Source organism: Diuraphis noxia, unplaced genomic scaffold (genome assembly GCF_037042655.1).
Source record: "Diuraphis noxia isolate RWA-SAM2 unplaced genomic scaffold, SU_Dnox_SAM2 contig0002, whole genome shotgun sequence".
Classification (NCBI taxonomy): Eukaryota; Metazoa; Arthropoda; class Insecta; order Hemiptera; family Aphididae; genus Diuraphis; species Diuraphis noxia.
Window position 1 is genome coordinate 56116800 of NW_028301712.1, and position 24292 is coordinate 56141091.

The window sequence follows — 24292 nt, forward strand, 5'->3', positions numbered from 1 at the left end:
AAGTTAATTAAGTATTTTTAATTCATTTTTTTAACTCATTTTAATTGTTTAATTCTTTCACTGACATGTTAAATTAATTTTTACATAATACTTATTTGTGTTCTGTTATTTTAAATTGTAATTTTGAAGAACAATAAAAAAAAAGTTTTGATATTTGATATTTGAATTTTTGAATTTTCATTTCTATGTCCATGTTGAAGCTGTGTCTTATGTGCACAGAAGTTCTGTCTGACTTTTAATTTAATTTAATTGAATTTGATTGTAAAAATAACTTAAACTTCCTGTTATAATTCAAACACTTCACAATTTTTCAAAAATATTTTATTTTGGATAGTAATTAATAATTACTAATCATAAAAAAGGAATATCTGTTCTAGTTTTAAAGCTATGCAAGCAACAAAACTTCATTAGTGATTTGCCAAAAATGAGGAAAATGGACATGGAACACGTGTGCTCTTAGGTATCGATATGTACATTTAGCCATTTAGTAGGTAGAAGTATTAAGCCTATAGTTGTAATTGCGGACAACAGCAGTCTGTAATGTATAAATCAAGCAACGTTCGTAGACTTGTAAGTCGTAGATCAACGACAACGAGACAACGACGCGTTTTCGGAAAAACACGATATGGTACAATTTAACGACGACTTATTGTCCTCGTCCACGCGGTGTTGCAGTAAATCCTATTAGCCGTTACCCAAGTGTTGGTCATTGGTCATAATACTCATAACTCATAACTCATAATAATATACCTTCTAAACCCTACACTGTATAGATACAGTATACATGATGCACGTTTCGACGATTATTTCGCAGCTGTCTACAGGCTACATCAGCGTATTGTTTCGTATATTATTAGACATATTATGTTATAGATAATTAATGTTATTATGAACATACTGTTACATAGCGTCGTATAACACACACACACACACACACACACACACACACCGACGAATACTAATGTTTGAAAGCGCTTTGCCTGCGGTTCTGAATTCTTCGATCCCTCAGAGAATGACAAAAAAGCTCTCACCCTTCGATGGAGTTACGCATGCGCTGGCCGGCCGGCGTGTGTCGTGTAGCGGTCGGCGCGGGCCGCGGGAGCCGGGGAGCACGTGCGTTTTCGCCCCCACTCCGGAGAAACCTGAATAAAGAAACGACATGACACGACGATGAAATAATAATAATGAACTATACAACAACAACAATATTAATATAATACATAAACAATATTACATTATGCACGTACAATACTGCATACCTACTATATCATAATAATATAATAGGAGTGAAATCGTATAGAAAAAACCGGCTCGTAAGTCGTAATATACGCACACACGCGCATCAGACCTACCGATATTCGCGCGCACGCGCACCACACCGTCACTACACACTTCAGGCGAGTGCGGCGATTTCCCCCTCCCACCGACCGTCCGAAACGCATTTCATCGCTGCACTACACTTACTATAATATTATTATACCTATCCCTATCAACAGACCGCTATAATACGACCGCCGACTGAGCTGCATATCGCCGCCAACTCTAACTCTATAGTTTTTCGTACGCACAGCGACTACGGCCGGCGGCGTCAATCGCATTCGCTCATTCGCATAGCGACCGCGATCGCTATTGCCATTTATTGTTTATTTGCGCTTGGAATTTCTTCGACACGGACACGGACCACAATTATTTGAACACTGTTACTGTAACAATTTTATCGTTTTCATACGATTTTCGAACTCTTTCTGCGCAACAATATCTCGGGTCGCATACCTTTTCCTCCACGGCGATACACCACCAGGACACATCATGACGACCGACGAATGGGGATACGAAGAGTTTAACGGTAGGTGCTCGGAGAGCTTGGCTAGTACCTAGACTATTATTACGTTTTTTTAAAAATTTATTACTTTTACTTAGGACCACTTTGAACTACTATCACGGTAGTTTTTAGTTAGAATATTATAATTATAATATGCACAATACACAAATTTTATAGTTCATAGATTTATGTGTTGACGGCACCTGTTATTATTATTGCTGTGTTATTATTCTATTACGCCTTAATTTTATTCGGTTACGTTGCTGTATATTATTATCATCCGTTCGATTAAAACCAGTTTTTGACCAGACTCGGTATTGGGCTGTAATAGTAGAAATGGTGGAATATTTATTTTACCTATTCTTCATTTATGTTCTTTATTTAATTAGATATTTGATATTCCTTCTATTTTGTATTGTAAGCATATGATTACTAATGAAGCAAATATGTACATATTTATGATCGTAGGGAACTAATTTTTAAATAATCTCCTTTTCAAATGATGTGGAAAATATACTTGAAAAATGTCATAAAAGTTCTGATGATGAGGTATTGGGGTGATTAATTGATTATGTTTTAAATGTACCACAAAAAGTAGGTTCACAATTTATATAGCTAGTAATATAAAAATTCAATTTTTTGGTTTTTTAATATTTGGTTAGGTCAGAAGGGCCATAATGAAAATGAAATAAACGAAAAATATCTTAGTACACTACATTAAATTCCCGTCTATAATTTTCGAATGAAGAATAAGAATAATTTCTCTTGTTAAGGATGTATTGTGTACCTAGTAGTTATATGTACCAATACTTTTGGTAACCATGATAGGTATCTGACTAAACTATTATTATTCTAGCAACTATTATAAAATCAGTCTATACGTTAATTACAATTTTACACACATTAGGTACCATCGATTTACTAAAATTATTTTCTGTTAAACTTTCATTTAGGTACCTAGATATATATATATTAACTTTTAATCTCATAATTCTTATTTAAATTCAAAAATATTTAGAAATCTCGGACTGAATATCCCTCTGTATCTATACGATTTTTCGCGATTGTTATCAAACGTATTTTTCTAGATATTTCTGAGTTAAATTTTTATTTAATTAACGGTTTTAATTATCTACATATATATTTTACTAATAAATGTCGTAAATTATTCCAAAGAGAAGTGAAAGCTTTGCGCCTATACAAATGTCGATGATATAATAATATATTATTATGTTTGTAGTGCGGCAACTTTTACATTCATACCCGAACTTTTACTTCATAATAATTGTTAGTATAATATTTTTTTATTAATAGTTTTAAAAAATTACTTACATTATGTTATTATGTAATTTATTTTGGTAGATAGGTTACTGGTTACATAGTGGTATAAAGATTAAATTCACTATTACCCATGGATTTTAGAATCTGACTTCTTTTAACAAAAATTACATTTATTTTGAAACTTTTTGCAACTATTTATACTATTATTTAGTATTTATTGTACAAAATGCAATTTTTTAAACATTTAGAATAATTTTTATTTAATAATCTCTGAATCTATTCACACTGTCGGTGTTGGCATAATTTAAGTTAATAACAGCTAATTATACTATATTGTACGTAGTTTTTACTGCCAAAAATTAGTCCAACGTATTGTATTAGATAATAGTTAAATTAAATAACAGTACATATTATAATAATATAAATAAAAATAAATTATACTTTTTAGTTTAATAATAACATGGCTGTCTGTCTCCGTTCAGTACTGTTTTTCGTATGTAATGATTTATCATTATGTACCTTATTCAATGATGAGGTTTATTTGACACCTATACACGCCTATACAGTAGTGTGATTTCTCTGTTCTTTTACCATCTGGTAGAATCTTAATTCTATTGACTGTTCAAATGAAAACTATTATATAGAATGTTTTTAAATTATTCAATTTATTAATTATTTACCAAATAATAAAGACATTGTCTTAAACGTATAAATAAAGGTACCTATTTTATTTGAAGGGTATTCGGTATAAATATTTGGCCCATCCCAAGTATTTATACCTACATCCTTCATATTATGCTCGTCATACTATATAATATAATACCAATAAATATACTATTAAACGATGGGAAACATTATAGTTAAATAAATAAATTATTAACAATATTATAAAGCGATATCCATTAAATAATGTAACGTTTATAGCAACTGATTTAAAAGACACAGTGGGTAAACCCCTTTACTTTAAAACAGCATGTTAAAACTATTTTTACGGAATTAAGGAAGGCCAACTTTAATTAATATATTTTATTTTTACTACTAAAAGTTTTTTCTGTCTTTCTTACTTAGTATTTTATGAGTTTTTGATTGATTTGTTTTTTGTAAATATTAAAAACCTGACGGAAAGCTTCAGACAATGAATTAATTTCCAATTATATCATATGATAATTGGTTTACAGCCATATACAATACATAAATATTTGTTTTAATGCATTGGTCTCAATTTTCTCATTACAACGCAGTATTACTCGTGTTATTTTTGTTAAAATTTTTCAATTTTTCTGTGTGATGGTTTTTCGAAGAAAAAAAGTTTATAGTTTGAACAAGTACCAACCTTTCTTTTTTAAGTGCAATGTTAATAGTATTTAGTTATTTACATTATTTTTAAATTTAAATTTTACTTCTACTGTCATTTGCTTCAATAGATTACACGTACAACTCTCCCTATATCTCACTTCTCACTATTCTCACCATTATTTTTAATTTGACATTTTTAACATTAATAAATACAAATTATGCGTTGTGAGTATGTGAAACTTGTAATTTCAGGAAATATTATAAATCATGACATTTTAATGATACAGTCAAGTTTTTTAAAATATTATTCCTGAATTACATGTATTACTACATTTTATTAGTAATGAATCTATTATCTAACCTGTTTTTATTACAAGTTTGAACAATGTATGTGTTATCGTAATAAATTTAATTATTGGTAGGAACCCAATATATAGATTTAAATAGAATTTTGGAATTGCTAATAATTATTGTTGGTAATTCCCAACTAGTATAGAGATTTTATAATATTCTAAACATAAGATACCATAAATACTACTGCAGTATAAACACACATGAATGCTATGATCATGTTATCAATTATGTTTATATGCATTAAGATATTTAAGCTAATATCTGCAATAAAATATATACTTTGAATACTCAATTTTTTACTAAGTTCTAAATTAATAACATTGTATTCGTTTTTATTATTCAAATTATTTTTCTATAATAACACATTTTATTATTTATTTTGATATTTTTTTTACACATTTTATTTTTTTGTGTTACATGATGTTTTATAACTTAAACCCTCTTAATATTAATCATAATATATAGTTGCATAATAAAGTATTTAGTTAGGTTATGTGATCATCCGATAAATTAATATTTAAACAATAATACTGTATAATTTAACAAAATTAGATTATAAAATATAAATTTAGAAATAACTACTATACTTAGCTATAGTATGAGACATGAGTGTTATTACTTTTTGTGTATTATGTTGGATTAGACCACTAGAGTTATGCTCTTCACGCACAATCAAGCGTTTTGTGTAAAATGTTTTACTCTGACAAATTTTGTTGAGATAGGCGTTGATAAACGTAAATATGCACCTATAATAATGGTTGTCACTTGTCAAGCGTATTTTGTGTATATCATAATAGTTATTTTTCGATGACTATAATTTATCTTTCAAAATGTCCGTGTTACTGTTTCTGATGATTAACGTTAAGTTAATTAACCATAATATATTGTACCTTTAAAATTATATTCCGGTGAAATATAATTTACTAACTAGCACAACGCCCAGCAAGTATAGGTAAGTCTATAGTAATATGCCATTATTAATTCTAATTTTTAAAATTGAATTACCGTAAGTATATACTGTAGAAGTACATTACATTATATTATTACTATGTGTATATTATATATTATATAACCCATAAACTTTTTCTAGTATTGCGTCAAAAACATTATTTCTATTTAGATAAATACAAACACCGAATTTGACAAAATAAAATATATTGTACTTGACAATTATTACTTTTTAATTTATTATTATTATTTTAACGATGTGCATATTATAATTATTATGAGTCTGTTCGGCTGTAAATTAGAATAGGTATGCATGCAATAATTTTTTTTATTAGTTTAAATAGCGAAACAGACATATATTCCTTTTTCAATTCTGAATTTTTAAAAAGTGACGAATAAAAATGACCGATACAATAATATAATATAGAAGCGGTAACTATCAAAGGCTGTTAAATTCATTTGGTCGTTACTTGTTGCTAATTGTTTCACGTTGTTTCATGAATACTACCTAATCTTAACTCTCCATAGTCCATTACGTATTATTGTGTTCTAATGTTGCCTCAAAAAAGATAATAAATCTAAATGTAAGTAAAAACAAATTGGTTTCAATTTTAAAACTAAGTGTAATTCTATTTACATTGGCATTCCGAATTCATTAACGTTTTAATCATTTAATATAATATATGATCATTAATAATTATTCTATTTTCATTAAATTTAAATTTGAAATTATATATCTTCTCAGACTTTGGCGTGTCCAGACTCATTAGTACTAATAAAAATAAGTTTAGCAGTGGAATTTTATGTCAATCGTTGGATTTTTATCCATGGCGTATCGTTTCTGTCCGATTTACTCTACTGCGAAGGCGAAAGCTATACCAATAGACAAAAATATGCTGTACGAACTTATTGGATATTAAACAGTGTTACAGAATAATAACGAATTACGATGTTTAAATGTTTATATCTTATAATAAAGTAAGTACTATACTATAATAGGCAGGACAGCATTAAATAGGAATCTAATTGTGTACAATAATTAACTGGCGTTGTAGCTGATTGAGTTACCATAAGCCCGTAACAAATATAGCCTTGATGCTTGATGGTAAAGTACTGCCAAACAAACGGGATATAGTTTAATTAAACGAATTAGGTAAATGTGTTATACGAGTACTTCAGTAACGCGCGTACTGCATTCAAAATTGGTAAACATATATTTTAAATATTGTGATGCACTACTGTGTCATCACAATGTAGTGATGAGAATACGAAAAGTGAGTTTCGCAAAATTTCACTTGATAAAAACAAATTATATATATTTTTATTGTTTTATAGATACTAATTTAAACGTGTCTTGCATGTAGTACCTCTAGACCCTAGTATAAAGTACCTATTATCTGTAGACTGTAAATTGTTAAGAACATTTACTGTGCTACATTGTTTTTATTTTTTCGATATTACAAATATAAAAAAATTTATTCAAGTTTGAAATTATGAATTTATAAGCTAAGAACTTTTATTGTATTTGTTATATCGGAAAAATAAAAACCATGTTGCACAATGTACAGTCAATGTTCTCTTTATAGTGTCAACTATGAAAATTGGTTGTTTAGCTGGGACTACAGACTGAGTGGTTCTATCCAGCGCAAAACAATATTTGCTAGGTTCTACGTTTTTAATACGGAAACAACGCATGCGAGTGTGGCGTTTTCTTAAAGGTTTGATCAAAAACCGCACTCTATATGGTCTATAGTGCTCTCCAGTACTCTTGGAATAGATGTCATAGTTCTAACGAAAACTATAAAAAATTTTTTATGAACATCGGTGCATATCCTAGTTGACTATTGATTTATTATTTTATTCTTATAATTTTGATAACATCCGAAAATACAAACTCAAAATTTGTCATTTGTATAAAAAAAAATTAATTTTTTTACTATTTATATTAATTTCGTGACTATTATAACATATTTTACATTCCATAGCATCACTTTTATTAGCAGTTTATGACTTGTGAGTGCATAAGCCAATGAGTATTGTTAGTAAACAAAAACAAAACTAACTACTTGAATTCCTTCTAGAAATTTCGTCGACTTCACACGTTTTGTTCTAAATTTTAGTGAATTTTGGTCACCTTCACGTAGCATTGAATATTTAACCCTCGAAATTCAAAGTTATTTGAGAACAGTTAATTTGATGCATATAATGCCATTTAATAATAATGATTATTTTTGTTTTTTATCTTCACGTTGTTTAATCTGAGTCCGTTACACCCGAGGTCGCGGTAAACAGACCGCTAAAATGATAATATTATGTTTACAACAGGCAGGTTATGGTCGCCACGTGCAGCGGTTTGTATTTGATACCTTTCTATGATCACGTTCTATTTTAATGTGTAAAACAAGTTGAGTGTTTTTAATTCTCAAGTTGCGAGTGAAATTCAATATCCTCTTATTATTAAATTCCGTTTTGTTAGATTATTGTAAATCGAGATTTATAGATTTATGAATACATTTAATTTTACTTAATAGAACAATCGCAATAATAAAAAAAAAAAATCCATAATAATTATAAATTATAAAATACATTTTATTTTTTAACTAATTAATCCGCACCCATTATACAAAAATATTTTATCGTACAGTTTTAAATTTTATTGGTATTTTTTGTTTCATTAGTGGATTATATATAAACGTCATGTATTTATTTCATATTTAATCATGACATGAGATAATCGGAAAGTTCCTAAAGCCCTAATGTTAATTTCGAATAATTAATGCAATATATATCATATTTTTTTACATTTATTTAGTAAATTATCTATAATAAAGACCTCGACGTTATCGTTATAAAAATTACATCGTTGATATAAAAATTATGACGTGTTTATTGTATGACAATTTTAGGTGAGCAATAAATCTAACATTTATACTATTTTGTATTTCAATTATAGACTTATAGTTATAATTTAGCAATCCATATATTTGAATATGTAGGTTTTACATATACCTAACCTTCGAAACGCAGTTGTATTACTATTATCAAAAAAATTTCAAATTACTTAAAAAATTAGATTTGGATAGATTTATTTTGGAAATAATGACATACTTTTGAAAAAAATGTATGCGTATTATAAATGAACAGTTAATTTGCATGTTCGATGAACATAATTTCATTTTTAAACAGCTATACGTAGATATCAATAATTTAAATTGTTATATTCTGTGATATAAACAACGTTTTATGTTATTTCTTTACTTATTTCAGGTTATGTAACGTTTTCCTATTCTAATATATTGCATAATAGTCCTAAATATTTTTTTTCTATATAAACAGTATAGTGTAGTACTATAGTCGATAAACTGATAAATGATAATAAACGAAAAATAAAAATAAAAATAGGCAATATACAAATAGCGTAGACAACAAATTATTTATTTTTAGAAATTATTGTGACTTGCAAAATTACATTTTTTTTAATATCGGATAATATCGAGGACGCCCATCTGTTAAAGTCTAAGGGGGTGATAATCATAAAATAAAGAACTTTAAAATTAAGAATTAATTAAATTTATTTTATTAAATAATGAAACAAATGTATATTTTATATGTAAAGAAATATAAGATTTTAAGTTATAAAATGTAAATTACGTATTTTCAAACCAAATTTTTTATCAACTTTTTACAATTACAATATTTTTTCTTAGGGGTGACATGTAACCCCTGATAGGTGCCTTTGTATAATATAGGTATAACTATAAATTTTATCTTTAGAGTGTTGTTATTTTTAGGATTCGTAGTTAAATTCCATTTTTTTATTAGTTTATCACAACTATTGCTTTGATGTTTATCGATTAATAAATTGCGCAACCAATCCAAAGAATATCATGTATTTACTAAAGCATAATATTAGGTGTGGTACATTCTAACTATTGTTAATATCACTTAAATTAAAATTTTAATTTACACATCGAACTAAACAAGCCAAACTATTTCTAATATATCTAGGTACAGATAGCGCAAGCTAGGAATATTTTGTTGTAAAATAAAAAAAAAGCGGTAAGTCGTGGATGTGGCTCTACTGAACAGTAGGTTACAAGTGGGTTACTGTAATGGATGGAATTAAACTTGAATCCAATGATATTATATTATTGCATACGAAAAACGATTCTGAACAGAGACGGTTTATCTGTCTAGGCCCTAGACTCTAGGGTATTATAGGTTAGTAAAATGTTTAAATCTTAGATTTGAAAAGAAATTTTTTTTTGAATTTTTAGCTTAAAATAATTTGCGAATTTTCGTGATCTTTACGTAAGTTGTCAAAATTAAAATTTGAATGCTTGTAAAAAAAATTGTGACTATAAATTTATTTTATTTTTCAACTGTTATTGTTAAAATATGTTAGGAGCCTTGTATTAAATTTTCAAGATTTTCTACCCAACTAATAAATTTTTGTTGATATTAATTTAAATAAAAATTAATAATAATCGAAAATTGCATATGACTATAAACAGTTATAGAAACTATGAACATTTCATGTAGGTATCTAATGGTCATTTGTTTTAAAGTTACATCAAAAACCAAAATCGATTTTGTCGAAAATTCCCGTTTTTTCCTTAATTTTTAGTTTGTTTATCCCAATTATTAAGAAAAATATTGGAAATTTTTTACTTTTGACCCCCCAAAGTACCTACTTACTGTCCCAAAACGTGATAACTGACACAAAAAAATAAATAAAAACACACACATCATAGTAAAATCAATACAATAGGTACATAAAATACATTAGCAGTTAAAATACATAAGTTTAAACTTACACGGGCATTGGACACTATTATATAAAATACATTTTTAATTTAAATGCATTGTTGTATGTTAATGAGTTATAATTAAAATTATAAATTCTCGAAGACTTTAAATCTCAAATCAAAGGACTTTATTTTTTTTTAACAAATTGAATACGTTTTGTTTGTTTACAAGTAGAATTCAAACAATACAAGTTAAAATTGTATTCGATTATTTTTCTTCAATATAGACACTTAATAACCCGGTAAAATGCATATTATTTGTCAAGTGTCTAAAGAGGACCCTAAATGATGTACAAAGCATTTAATTTTAATTTTATAATATTCATGTTTTAGCACGACCTTTTTAAATTTAAGAAATTATTTTGATCTAAATTTTATTTGTAAATACTAATATTTATAAATTTTTGTTTTAATTAATGACTAAGATTTTTGGTTAGTTGGCTAAATTTATTATTACGTATACGTAAGTACCTATTTGATATATTTTTGTATTACTATAACAATAATTTTTTAAATGTAAGTTATTAATTATTATACATGTGATATATTGGGCTCATTTGTGCACTGTTTTTGTTGATTGAAAATTTATAAATAAAATATATTTTGAATAAATGTTGGCAAATTAATGAGTCGTTGTATTTGAATGTCCGTCACTGAATATACAAAATCAGTACCATAACTAAACAAAATTAGGTCTTGAATAGTAGCGAACAATAATGCTTACAAATATTGTCTTTTATTGTGTTCGCCATACAAGTTTGTAAATATATATTTAATTTTTCATTTAAAATAAAAAAGTACACTGTACTCAAGGACTTAGAAACCAATCAACCAATAAACTGGTCCATAATACCATATTATTTTTTTTGCTCTAAATAAAATCTTCTTTATTGTTGATGAAACAAGGTCAGTGTAATAATAGCAATATAATATTAATACATCAAAATAAATATATTAAATTCATCACACTTGTTTTGGTGAAATATCATATTTATTATAGGTTTAAGTAATAGATATTTATTTTAAAAAATAAAAATAAACAAAGTACTTTGGTTAATAAAAAAAATACTGTGTGACTTGCTTCTGTTATAAGTCGATCCCCTATAAAGTAGGTTTTGTGTTTTGCAGATTTATTTGAATATATTTAATTAATTCTAGATCACTGTAGTCTGTGATGTGTGTTATTTTGAATTCAACAGTAAATCGTTGTTTATACGAAAACACGATTCCAATCGAAGGAGGCGAGGGCAAAATGTCTGCATAAAATTTTAAGGTTAAGGATTAATTCGGTTCGATTAATCAATTTTTGGGTTTAGTATTGCATAATGTAAATTATCGTCAATAATGACGACTTGGCATGCTGCCGATGGTGAGAAAATAAGTTCGTAATATTGATAGTTTTTAATTAGTCTAAATATTTTGAAAATTTTATTGTGCATATAAAATAATTATGTTTATATGATTGTGAAATGTATCAAGTCGTATTGATTTATTGAATTACAGCAAAATAACTAAAATTAACTTTAGAAAAAAAATCGTGGTTTTTCGTTTAAATGTCCAATTTTATGAGTTTGAACTTCATATGTTTGTGAAAAAAAATTGTTATGTGTACCTATTCAATATCTACTTTAATTCCATTGTAAATGGAATCTTGAATTGTCGTATTTTTTGATAAACATAAATCAACAAAAATGTTTTTTATAAAGTAGAATATTATAAATGTTAAAAAACGCTCAAAAAGTATCAATATTTTGAAAATTATTTTAGACGCTCTTATCTAGAAAAACGGTTGTAAAAATATCTGGTGAAAATAGTCTTCACGGTTATTTCTTTTTTAAATACAACAAAACAAAAGTGATTTTCTCTAAAACTTACATGGGTATTAGTATATTGCTGTTTTTCCACTGTTTTGTTTTATGTTTTCTTCGCATATCTAATGCTCAAGTTAAGCACTGGATAATTTTTACTCCCAAATAACGAATGATGTCTAAATAAAATGATTTATCAGAACCATTCTCAGAGTTGAAATTTGATGCAAATTTTTATAATGTACTGTACCAATGCAATTCTCACTTTACCATGTATTTCATATTTTTGTATTTCACCTCTCGGGAGGTGATATTTAAAAAAAAAAAAACATACTTTAAATATAATATCCGTTATTATACCTACACATTAATTCAATTGGCTGTGATTTCCACGTTTTAATAAACTGCACATCTGACTGTATATTTATAGATTGCAATATTAAATATTTGATTTTCATTCGATCAGTAGCTTTTTTAATATCAGTGTCGAAAAAATTAACCTTTGATCAATCATCTACGTAGAGTTGTTGTTGGTATTCGTTCAAATAACTTATTACTTTCTACAAACAAGCAAACTACATTTTGTTAACTGTATACGAGTTTAAAATTATGATTCATCATTTATAATTCAAAACGCCATTAAATTATTCTGTCTGAATAAATGTTTGCATCTCTGCATTTTAAACAGCAATGTCATTGTGACTACGAAATCTATACCTATTTATTTATAAAATACACATTATTTTACATTTAAAGTTTAATATTTTTTTTCTCGTGAGTTACGTAATTTAATTGTAATCAAACATTTTTATCTCTATTGTGTTCAACTTACTAAGAAGTATTGGTTTTTAATTGTATAATATCAATAAATACCTTTATTGTTTATTGTCGTGCGGAGGAATTCAAAAATAAAACTAATCCTTTTCATCCGTTAAACGGTAAAAAACCACTACAGCAGTAACTGACCTACTTCAATTTCAAATAGCTTCATTTGGGTCATGTCAAGCCCTCGTAACAAATTAGAAAAGAAAATGTACGTTATAAAACTGAGATATAGTTGTGTTTTACCTAGTTTTAATATAGTCGTTGCTCGTTTATACCTATGATATTTGTATGTTTTTATTGATGTGTCATTTAAAATCGTGTATATGCTATCAAATTAAATTAAGCCTAAAAGTTATTTAAAAAAAATATTACTGTAAATTAATTTGAGTAGTGAATCAAAAGAATTATATTATTTTTATAAAACAAATGTAGGTAGATGAACTTGTGATTATTGAAAATTCAATAGAGAACAAAAAATATAGTAATAATAATAAAAAAATATTGTTAAATATTAAAGTAAATTATAACCCTGTGTACATTTGGTGCAAACTTAATTTCTTTGGGAATTGAATTGATTATGAATATTGATTATTGAAATTCGACCGTATTTATAAAATATATGATTTCAATTTGCATTTTTTTTTATTTATTGACACAAGTGATTATACCAGATAACAGTTATGTGTTAGTACTATGAATATTTTGTTTTTGCGAAATACTTCTAAATATAAATATTTTTACTTAATATAATTACAGAGAGAAAATTAAGTTTTTGTAATATATTTTTTTTTTGTAAATATTTCTATTTAATGTGTGTACAAAAATTGACACATAATTAATTTTGTTTAGAAGCACAAACACCTTGTTCAACAAAAATTGGTTGTTGTAGAAAGCTGTAATTCATTATCATTAACATAAAAAGTTAGCAAGGATGTGGGCTGAATTGGCACCTACATTATTTTATTGATAAATAAATTCGCAGTTGTATATTGATGATATTTTATTATTCAATAATTCGAGTGGGATTGATAATACTCACGAGTCAACTGCTATTTCTCATGTACTTAAGGACACTGTAAAAAACTATAAAAAGATTGTAATAAATGTTTTAAAGTCTAAATTCAAATATAAATGTTAGTTGAAGTTAATAACTATATAAAATTAAACGAATTATCAGAAGTAGGTATACTAAAAATCATAAAGGTGTGTTTAAACGTGACTAGTTTAATAATTATTGTAGATAATTGACTTAACAATGCCATAAAAGAAGACAGCTCGAAAACTTTTAAAAATGTCGTACATTGAATATTTAGTTTCTTAGGAAATAATATTCATTTTCTTTAATAGTTTTCTACCTAGTTATTATAAAATGTTAACGAAAACACTAAATCTAGATACATGTACTTATGAAAAATCTTGAGGATATTTTTATTCAGATTTTCAAAAAAATGCGTTTCACTAGTATTAATCTCATCAGAAATTTTTATTTCCTACAGGTTACAATAATAATAATAGTGAAATAGTAATAAAAAATAAACTTATTCAATAAATATTAAAATGTTGTTACTTGCTATAATAATGTTATCATAATGTAAATCAGTCAAACAAGACACAAATCATTGCTGCACATGTTTATTAAATTTTGAATGATATATATTTATATATGACATGACTCGTTGTGGTAAAATTCATGTCAGATAATAGTTTTATAGTTATGTGTGTACCTACTGTACTTACATAATATTTGAAATGTTAAAAACGTTCAATAAGAAAATTATTTAAGTATTCTATGTGGTTATTAATACTAACTAAAACATTTTATATTATATTATATGAGTAAAAATGATTTTATTAATTTTGAGGCTCTGTTATTTTATTTTTAATTAATACATGCTACTGCTACACATAAAATTAACCCACTGCCCTTGAGCAAACAATAATTTGAATTATCAAACTATTGTATATATATACAAATTTAATTATTACTGGTATGACTACAATACAATAATGTGACGTATTCTTGCGCAGATAATAGGAAACTTTATAATAATAATAATAATAATAATAATAATAGGTAACATAATATATAGGAGCTAATACTGTTTGATAGTATAATTTACCAATACCTGCGCGAAAAAAATTAATATATAACAACGTTCTTAATAACTTTGAATTGTCCTTGACTATCCGATAGCCCGGAACGGGAGAACATTTAATAATAATAATTAATAATAAAAAAAAAGGTAGCATATATAATATAAAATCAATGTATATTATATAATAGAAGCAAAATATTTTTTAAGTTTATTAATTGCATAGGTACTATCATTACTATGCCATTATCAAATTCATCATTCGATGTTTGCTTGATCGATTTTATTGAGACCATATAAATTAGTGGAATGAACATAAAATAAATAAGAATTATAATTTAATATTATACAATTATTAGTTTTTAAAATTATTATTTGTGTACAAATCAGATTTGTATAAAAAATTAAATTATTACAAATTACTATATTGATATTTATCCCTTTAAAATTAAATTTTATTACTATGGTAATTATAATATGCTAAATTTGGATCCAAATTATACTTGATTAAACTCTTTATAAACTCTAAACGTAGTTATATAATTTAGAAAGAAAGCATTTATACTTGTATCAACTTTTAAAAGTTCGTTTTCAATGACTTGAGGTGGCTTTATAAACTTTGTTTTAGTATTTTTCTTCAGTACATAAGTACTTTTTGTGTTAAGGGAGAAGTTGTTCATTGTTTTTATTCTCTTAGACTAAAGCATTTACATCAAGCTTTTTATTAATTTTGTAATGAAAGTGTATTTATATTAATTTATATTGAAATATCATGAATTACCTAATACAAACACAATTGTTTTAAACATTTTATTTTCCAACCAATTAAAAATAATTAGGTAATTATTAATTATATTAATAAATTAAAATTATGCTGTATTTTTCTGTAAATTTCAAGAATCTATAGTCGAGTCACGATAACCCAAAGTTGAAGTAGAATAAATATTTGTTTTTAGATAATGATAAATAATAATAAATACAAATAAATGAATAAATAATGATTTTTGAGCTATTGATAGGTATGATTATTTCAATTTTTTAAAAATATTATTGATAAATAACTTTTTGTTGTTTTAAACAACTTGAAAATTTAAAAATCATAATTTTTTATCATAGCAGTTTAAAAGTGTTAAAGGTACTCCCGTTGTTTTTATAAATGTTGAAAGTTGAAATATTTACAACATTTATCTACAAAAACTAAATCAACCTTCTGTGGAATGATGCTAATGTAATAATGATGAACATGAATTTAATGCATAAAAATAATTAACCAAATAACATGTTATGAGCATATAGTTAAGTAATGAGTTTATCATTTTTAATGAACTTTTAACACCATATATTATTATATCCATTAACCACGTTTATCTAATTGTGTCGTTTATATTATGTCACTAAAATGTTTATAATAGTAATCACAAATATACTCATCGCTTCAAATCAACTCTAAGCTATTTATTTATTTAGTAATGTTATTATAATTTATTAAAGCGATTTCCTGAAACTGAAAAATTTGGTATGTATAATATTATTTTTGTATATTTTGCTCAAATATATTTAATATAATGTTTACCTATAATATATCATATAATGTTGGAAATGGAGCATAATAATATAACCAAAGCGCTGAAAGTTTAATTTTGAAAGTCTAAAATAATATTAGTATTCATACTAATTATTTATTTATCCATATAAATAATTTGGCTGTATTCCAAAATACATTTTTTTTTTTTTTTTTTTTTTAATTAAGAAAATAAAATTTTTTTTTTGTTAGTAAGGTTAGTCAATTGAGATATTATATATTAATATAAAGATTTAAGTTCATAGTAAGATATAATTAATATATGTAATCACATGAAATGGTTTATGTATACAAATATGAGTTATAATTCTTGTACTACATCTAAAGTATATAATATGCATATTTATGCTTAAACAATATTTGCATTGTACATCATTACTTTCTTATTTCTTTTAATTTATTATTACATTTAATTTTAAAATAATAAAACACCTCGAACGACAATGAATACCTAATTAAATGTAACTGATACGTAAACTACAGTCATTATAAATGAAGCTCCAATATGAAAATATATTAAACATTATGTAAAGAAATTTCTTCAGAAAGGAAAACACAACTAGATTTCTTCAAGATGTTAGACAATTGGATGATTTGTGGTTGGTTATATGACGGAAAATGAAAAATGTGCTATAAATTACAGTATAATAGGACTTTGAATTAAGTTGGTCCTCTACTCCTCTAAGTAAGCACAAATAAATAGAGGTAATTAAAAATATTAAGTATAGGTATTTGTGGTAGGTTAGGGGTTTATAATATTAATTTATTTTATTTAATCGTACAAACTAACCTAGTCATTAACTATCTACACCAAAGAATACGCAATGTTTTATTTTCAGTAAATACTAAATTACTTGCTTAACACACATATGTATCGATATTATGGCAATAATAGTTTATGCGTTTTTAACACCTCGTTTGCTTGAAACAACCTTGACAGTGTTTAATATATAGCCTATTGACATATCGTTTAAATAATAATAATCTGGGATAGGTATATTATTATAATTCATAATGCTGACCATCCTATTCGGATGCTTCCAATAATTGGCCATTTCGTAAAATTTCTCAAATACATTTTACCCTGCGTAGAATATTGTTCTATATTTGTATATCCCACGTGCTCAGATCGTGGTCGAAATGGCTATCGGTCTATCCCAGGGGTCGTGAACCTGCGGCCACCGAGCCACATGTGGCTCTTTCGATCTTAAGTTGCGACTCTCCAATTCCATTCGCAAAACTTAATATTTTTCTTGCTTTTGAAAATATGAAATAATACATAACAATAACTTGATATTTAAAACAATAGCTTATGAGCCAGACTTCACAAAACATTCAAAAGACATGCAAAGCCAATGCTCCCATTTATGTATCTTGATCTTAATGTATCGCTCTTGATGTAAGCCGTTAATTAATAACTGTGAAATTGTATTATTATGGCTATTAAAATTTAAAAATAAAATATTATTTTTAAAAAATTATGAAAATCTTTAGTGGCTCTTTAAAATCATAAAAATGTTGTATATTGTAACTGTTGGCTCTTCCGTCAAAAAAGGTTGTCGACCCCTGGTCTATCCACTGACATATTTCAATTATATCGTCGCAATTTTTGTTACACCCATGTGACTATAGTACTGTTTCGACACATGAATCATCCCGTGGTTTCTATTCAAGCGAATCAGACGAACTGTAGTAGTGGCTGATCAAATTGAAAAGATAAACGACGCGATGGGGGTTTTTATTTTTATTTTTTTAGAACATTCATTTTGGTATGGTTACTGGGTGGGTCGTGGGTGTTCAACAGTTATGACCAAAATAATGTTTCGATATAGGTAGTATTTAAATGTATTAATGTGTATCATTTATCATTACGCTGTCGTTAGGTTAATGAGCGAAAAACAAATTTCCACCGTGCACACGATGTTAATGAGGGAATTTTTTTTAATGTTTCTTGTTTTCATTAATTATATAGCTATGGTAGATCATACCATACCTGGTAGGTACCTACATTCATACGTCATAATGCCTACGCCTGCTCACCGCATACATATTTTTTCTTTTACGTCTTGAATTATTGTACGTTGTTCTGTGGTTGGCTCAATGTTTTTTGGATTGTAATTTGAATACCGCGGGCTCAACAAGCCGGCGTGAAAGCCTTAACAATTTGCGAGGCCACAGGCATTTCGCACTGCTCCACCTGTCGGCGGGAACCGGTTATTATAATCTCACATCGTACGTCAAAATACAATATTATTAATCGTATGGTTTTTTTCCATTTCTAGTCATCTTTCATATAAGTCGAATTATTATAGTTATTCGGTATTCGTAAAAAGCAAAAACAATATTTTTTTTTAAATTGCTTGAAAACAAATAAGTCTAACGTTAAATTATTAAATTTCAATAATTTTTAGAATGTGTTACATAATTTGTGATTCGATATTCATAGGAAAATGAGTGAAATGTGATAATGCAAAAAAAATATTTTTTTGATGCTTGCAAATAACTTTTGCTTCAATTGAAGTTATGACTTTTACTGTTTTGTATATAAAATGTTTATCTGAAGAATATCAAGGCTGATGTCGCGAGTTGTATTAATTATTATCATTTGTAGATGCCATTTTTGTAATTTATATTAATTGAGGAAGCGAGAAATTAAGCACTAAATTACCAATCTTCATTTTACTGCTTACGTTGTTTTCATTATGTGTGAACTATTGCTGTGTTCCAATTCTTTTTTCCTAATCGGTTGTTTTAAGTTATATCGAATATAGATTGTTGCAAGCACATAGTCATACTTTGGGAATCATTTGCAAATAATGTTACAATGCGACTGCGAATTAATATACAATGATGAATAATTCTGAACATTGGGTAGTTATATAAGTTATAAATACAATACATTTTCATATTTTTACTTTCTCATGTTTTAAAATTGATTACTTTGTGTACAATAAAGTATTCTTATTAACAATTTGTTTAAGCCATCCGCTAAATTGTTTTTAATTCGAAATTTTGTATCAAATATACATAATATTATATAATATATAACATGAAAAAAATTTGATGATTTCGAAAAATGTATATATTGCATTTGTAGTTGTTTACTGTGTACATTATATTATGTTTGTTGTTTATCGAATAATTGCTGTAACGTATTATTTATTTGTTAATTATTTTTCTTTTGTCTCATAATGAATAACGAAGTAATATTGATGAGACTTTTTACTATACATGTATTATTATGTAGATTCATATTATATAATAACTTAGGTATTTATTATAATTTGTTAATTTAAGTGTAAACCGCCTGGTTTAGAGAAATATTTTAAATGTTACAAATGATTTAAATCGAAAGCAAGACAATTTTGTTTAAATAAGTATAATGACTTTCACGGTTATTTAACAAGTGAATATTATTGCTATCATAAAATAAAATACATTTTAGATTGAATACGGTCACGAAGGTACTGTATTATTAATTTCAGAATGATTTTATTCTTTTCTCTGATTCACCTGCCTATTTATCTGTAAACTACTAAACTATAGATACATATCAATAACAGTATTTGCGTCATTTATAATTTAAAATTGTGCCGTGAAGAAGTACTATACAATATATATTTATGTTCAAAAATCAATCTCGAATCTTAAATAACTTTCTCACTTCCCGCTCCGAGTTCAAACCAGTGTGAAGTGTATTTGCCAGTTTTATCGATATCATAACATCATACATTCTGTTTAATTTTGATGCAATACCTACATAATACATAAAAGATACGATGTTGTAAGTTATTAATTTAAAAAATATTAAAACGCTGAAACGAGTTTAAACAAATTTTAAATGCACTCACAGGTGGTTATTGTTTTAACAACTTGCAACTTGGTCACACAAGTAATAAAAAACAAATGAATACGTTTTGTGAAACTAATGTTTAGTAATAAGACTTAAAATTTAAGTTACAAATTTTGGTTTCTACGTCGCACAGAATAAATGACATTAGATTATTTTATATATATCATGTTTGTATTATGTAAAAACTAGTAATAGGCATATTATATTTTAATTTCAAAATGCAATTATTCGTTTAATTATTATAAATTCATTTTCCTGTTATAGGACCATCGGTCTGGCCAAAATTCTTTCCTCAAGCTGGTGGTTTATTACAATCACCAGTTAACATTGAAACTTCGAAATCTACCAACGACATGACCCTAAACTGTAAACCTTTGTACTGGAACTACTGCCCTGAAATGTGCACAAAAATTATCAACACCGGATATGGTTGGAAAGTGGATGCTACTGGCGGTGAAGGATCAGGTATTTTTCAATAGTCATATTATTATAGTCCTATATTTTTACCACATTGAAAATATAGTTTTTTAAAAAAAAGACAATAATAGATTTCGCTGCGTAATGCTTGTATACTAAAATTATTAGCAATTCACGTTTGTTCAATAACTGTAATTTGTAATTTTTTTTCAATAACAATATAATATATTAGTTAGATAATATTACAAATTACAATACCGCCTTTATTAATAAAACTTAATCGTCCAACTCGCAGATGAGAAATTTAATGTAATTGAAAGGCGTGTATTGTAAGGTAAATTGTATGCTACGGAAGATTATCAAACATTGAAAGAACCAATTACTTATTCAATTAGTTCGATAAATGTTAAGTTTGTTATAATATCAAAATGTTGTATTATGAAATATAATAGTTACACCTTGAATTTAGAATGAACAATTCTTGAGGTTGAGTTTTCTCACGAAAATGCTTTACTTTTTTAGAACTCTCAGGTGGTCCACTGGGACATAAGTACAAATTGGAACAGTTTCATTGTCATTGGGGATGTAGTAGTTCCAAGGGATCAGAACACACCGTAGATGGAATTCCGTATGCTGGCGAGGTAAGTGTATTTCAAGATTTATAGAATTTTATTTTTAAATGTTAATCCATATCGCATTTAAGACAACAATAATATTGTAACTCATGGATATTACATTTATGAATACAATAAAAATATTCCAGACCTATTCTGTGCTCAAACGACCCTGTACCGTCATGAATGATGATGAGCAAATTACTTTCCTTACCTTCTCAATAGATTCCCCGTTATGGGCCTCTGCCTGTTCTCTTTAGAGTTTTATTGTTGTTCATTTGTTATGGGAAAAAAACCATTGTTTTTGTTCGTGTGTTTATTTTCATTAGTCATTTGCTATGATTGCTTTATTGTCTACTTATTTATTGATGGTTATATTATTTGATATTTTTCTATTGATAATATTCCTTGGTGCGTTGTCGTTTACATATTGGTGATGCAATAATTTCGCGGCATGAGATCAAATTCAATCGTTGGTAGATGAAATTTCATTATTCAACTCAACATTTTTACTTAAAATCTAAATTTATAAGATGCTGTCAGTTGAACGTATTAATTCATGAAATTTAAATGTTTCAGTTACACTTGGTCCACTGGAATTGTGATAAGTACAATTCGTTTGCCGAAGCCATTGCACATCCAGATGGTTTGGCAGTACTCGGAGTGTTCTTACAGGTATTTAATTAACAACACGACGTGATATTTAGGTACTTAATTGAGAATTTCCTCAAAAGTTATGCATGGTTTAAGGGTGAAATTGGTTAAGTATAATATGTAGGACTAGTCCACTCTCGGCTCTATTATAATAACAAAAACATTACGTGTCTTACGATTTCTATTGGTTTCTGTACTTTGTTTATTCCAATTTATAGTTATGGTGCCGAGTCTGGGGCTGATCTAACATAATATTTGTAAATACATGACATGGTAGTATTTAGAGACTTGTTATTGTTTATTATTTTTTTTTAATGTTTACTAGCATTGATTAGATACATTGAAACGGATCAACTTCAGCCACCAATGTATAGGATTAATCTGTCGATTAGTCTTTAAAACACTTGTACCTGTCTAGTTATAGATCGGTCCAAGTCGGGGAAATTAGAAATTTTTAACGGGTCCTCCAAATAGAATACCGTGCAAACTTCTGATGATTGAGTCTATTTATGACTCCGCGTGAGTACCTCACAGTATATCTTGTCTTTCAAAGAAGACTGATACATTGAGTGTTATCGAATCTGGGACATAAATCCCTTCTTATATAGTTTTGGATTATTATTGTTAAATTATTATAATTTATAATATTTTAATGATGCGCCATTTATAGTAATATATAGTATTAATAATCATGTCAATTTGTGGTTGTATTGAATTTTTTTAGGCTGGAACTGAATCTCACGATGAATTGGAGAAAATTGTTTCATTGATTCCACAGGTTGCCTTACGAAATCAAACTGCTGAAATAACCAATTCCATCGATCCGACAAATTTGCTGCCTGGTAATTAATGATTTTCTCTTAACTACTATTAATAACTATTAACTATCCATAAAACACACATACCTATGTATATATTACACATTTTGATGATCATGGTAATTATTGTTTGAAAAATAAACCATATACTCACGAACAGTATTCACCCAGGTACCTACACATACACATGAACACAATGCCAATATGCTTTTGCATAATATTGTTTGCATACTTCACTTTCAGAGGACGTAACTTACTGGACATATCATGGTTCACTGACAACTCCACCGTGTTCGGAATGCGTCACATGGATCATGTTCAAGAGCCCCTTAGAAGTCTCCGAGAAACAAGTAATTACATTAAATATAATATACATTACATTATCACTGGGTAATAGACAATAGTAAATAATTATAAGGTGTCATAATCATAGAAGCATCATAACTCATATAAAAGTTGTAGCTGCCGCTGTTAGTTTTATTTAGTTGTCTCGGTCTTATTATATTTCCCTCCAGTCAATCACTTCTATCCTCACCATTTCTTGCCGCGTTACATCCATCAATATTGATGGTATGTTAAATTAATTATTAGCGTTCATTGATAGTATTGTGATAGCCCTAGTCGTAATATTTTATAAGCTATTTTCATGCCTTTGCTTTACTATTAATGTGTGATAATAGATTTAATAGGATAATTGATTAGATGTAATATATTCGCTTCAGATTTTTAAGTAGAATTGAAGTGACCTACACGTCTTGAGTTTATCATAAACATATTAATGTATCAAGCTTTTATGATAGTAGAAAAAATTAGTTAGGCTGTAGGTACAGTAATTATTTTTTTACTCTGTACCTTTTATATTTTATCTTGCATCTTAAATAAGGTTAATTTTATATGCGTTGATCTATCGGAGTGGTGTTTATATTATTATTTGTCTTAATTTTAGGATTTATCTCATCAAAAATGATTTTTAACATCCCTTAAAACTTTTAATACCGGTGAAGATATAAATTTTTATGCAGAAAAATATTTTTTAAATTAAAACTTTACTTTTTTCATGATGACTACAAAAAATAGGGTCATGCCCTAAAATTATATTGTTAATTGATTAATATTTTT

General features: G+C 27.0%; 1 protein-coding gene across 1 annotated transcript in view; it reads left to right on the top strand.

Moving 5' to 3' along the window:
* The first annotated feature begins 1496 nt into the window (after nt 1–1496).
* The window catches only part of CAH1 (carbonic anhydrase 1), a 28199-nt gene continuing 5403 nt past the window's right edge, over nt 1497–24292 (top strand). The window contains exons 1-6 of the mRNA XM_015515771.2: nt 1497–1846; nt 20935–21135; nt 21610–21728; nt 22281–22376; nt 23080–23197; nt 23417–23523. Coding sequence (XP_015371257.1) covers nt 1810–1846; nt 20935–21135; nt 21610–21728; nt 22281–22376; nt 23080–23197; nt 23417–23523 — 678 coding nt within the window. The 5' untranslated portion in view covers nt 1497–1809. The remainder of the gene's footprint in view (nt 1847–20934; nt 21136–21609; nt 21729–22280; nt 22377–23079; nt 23198–23416; nt 23524–24292) is intronic.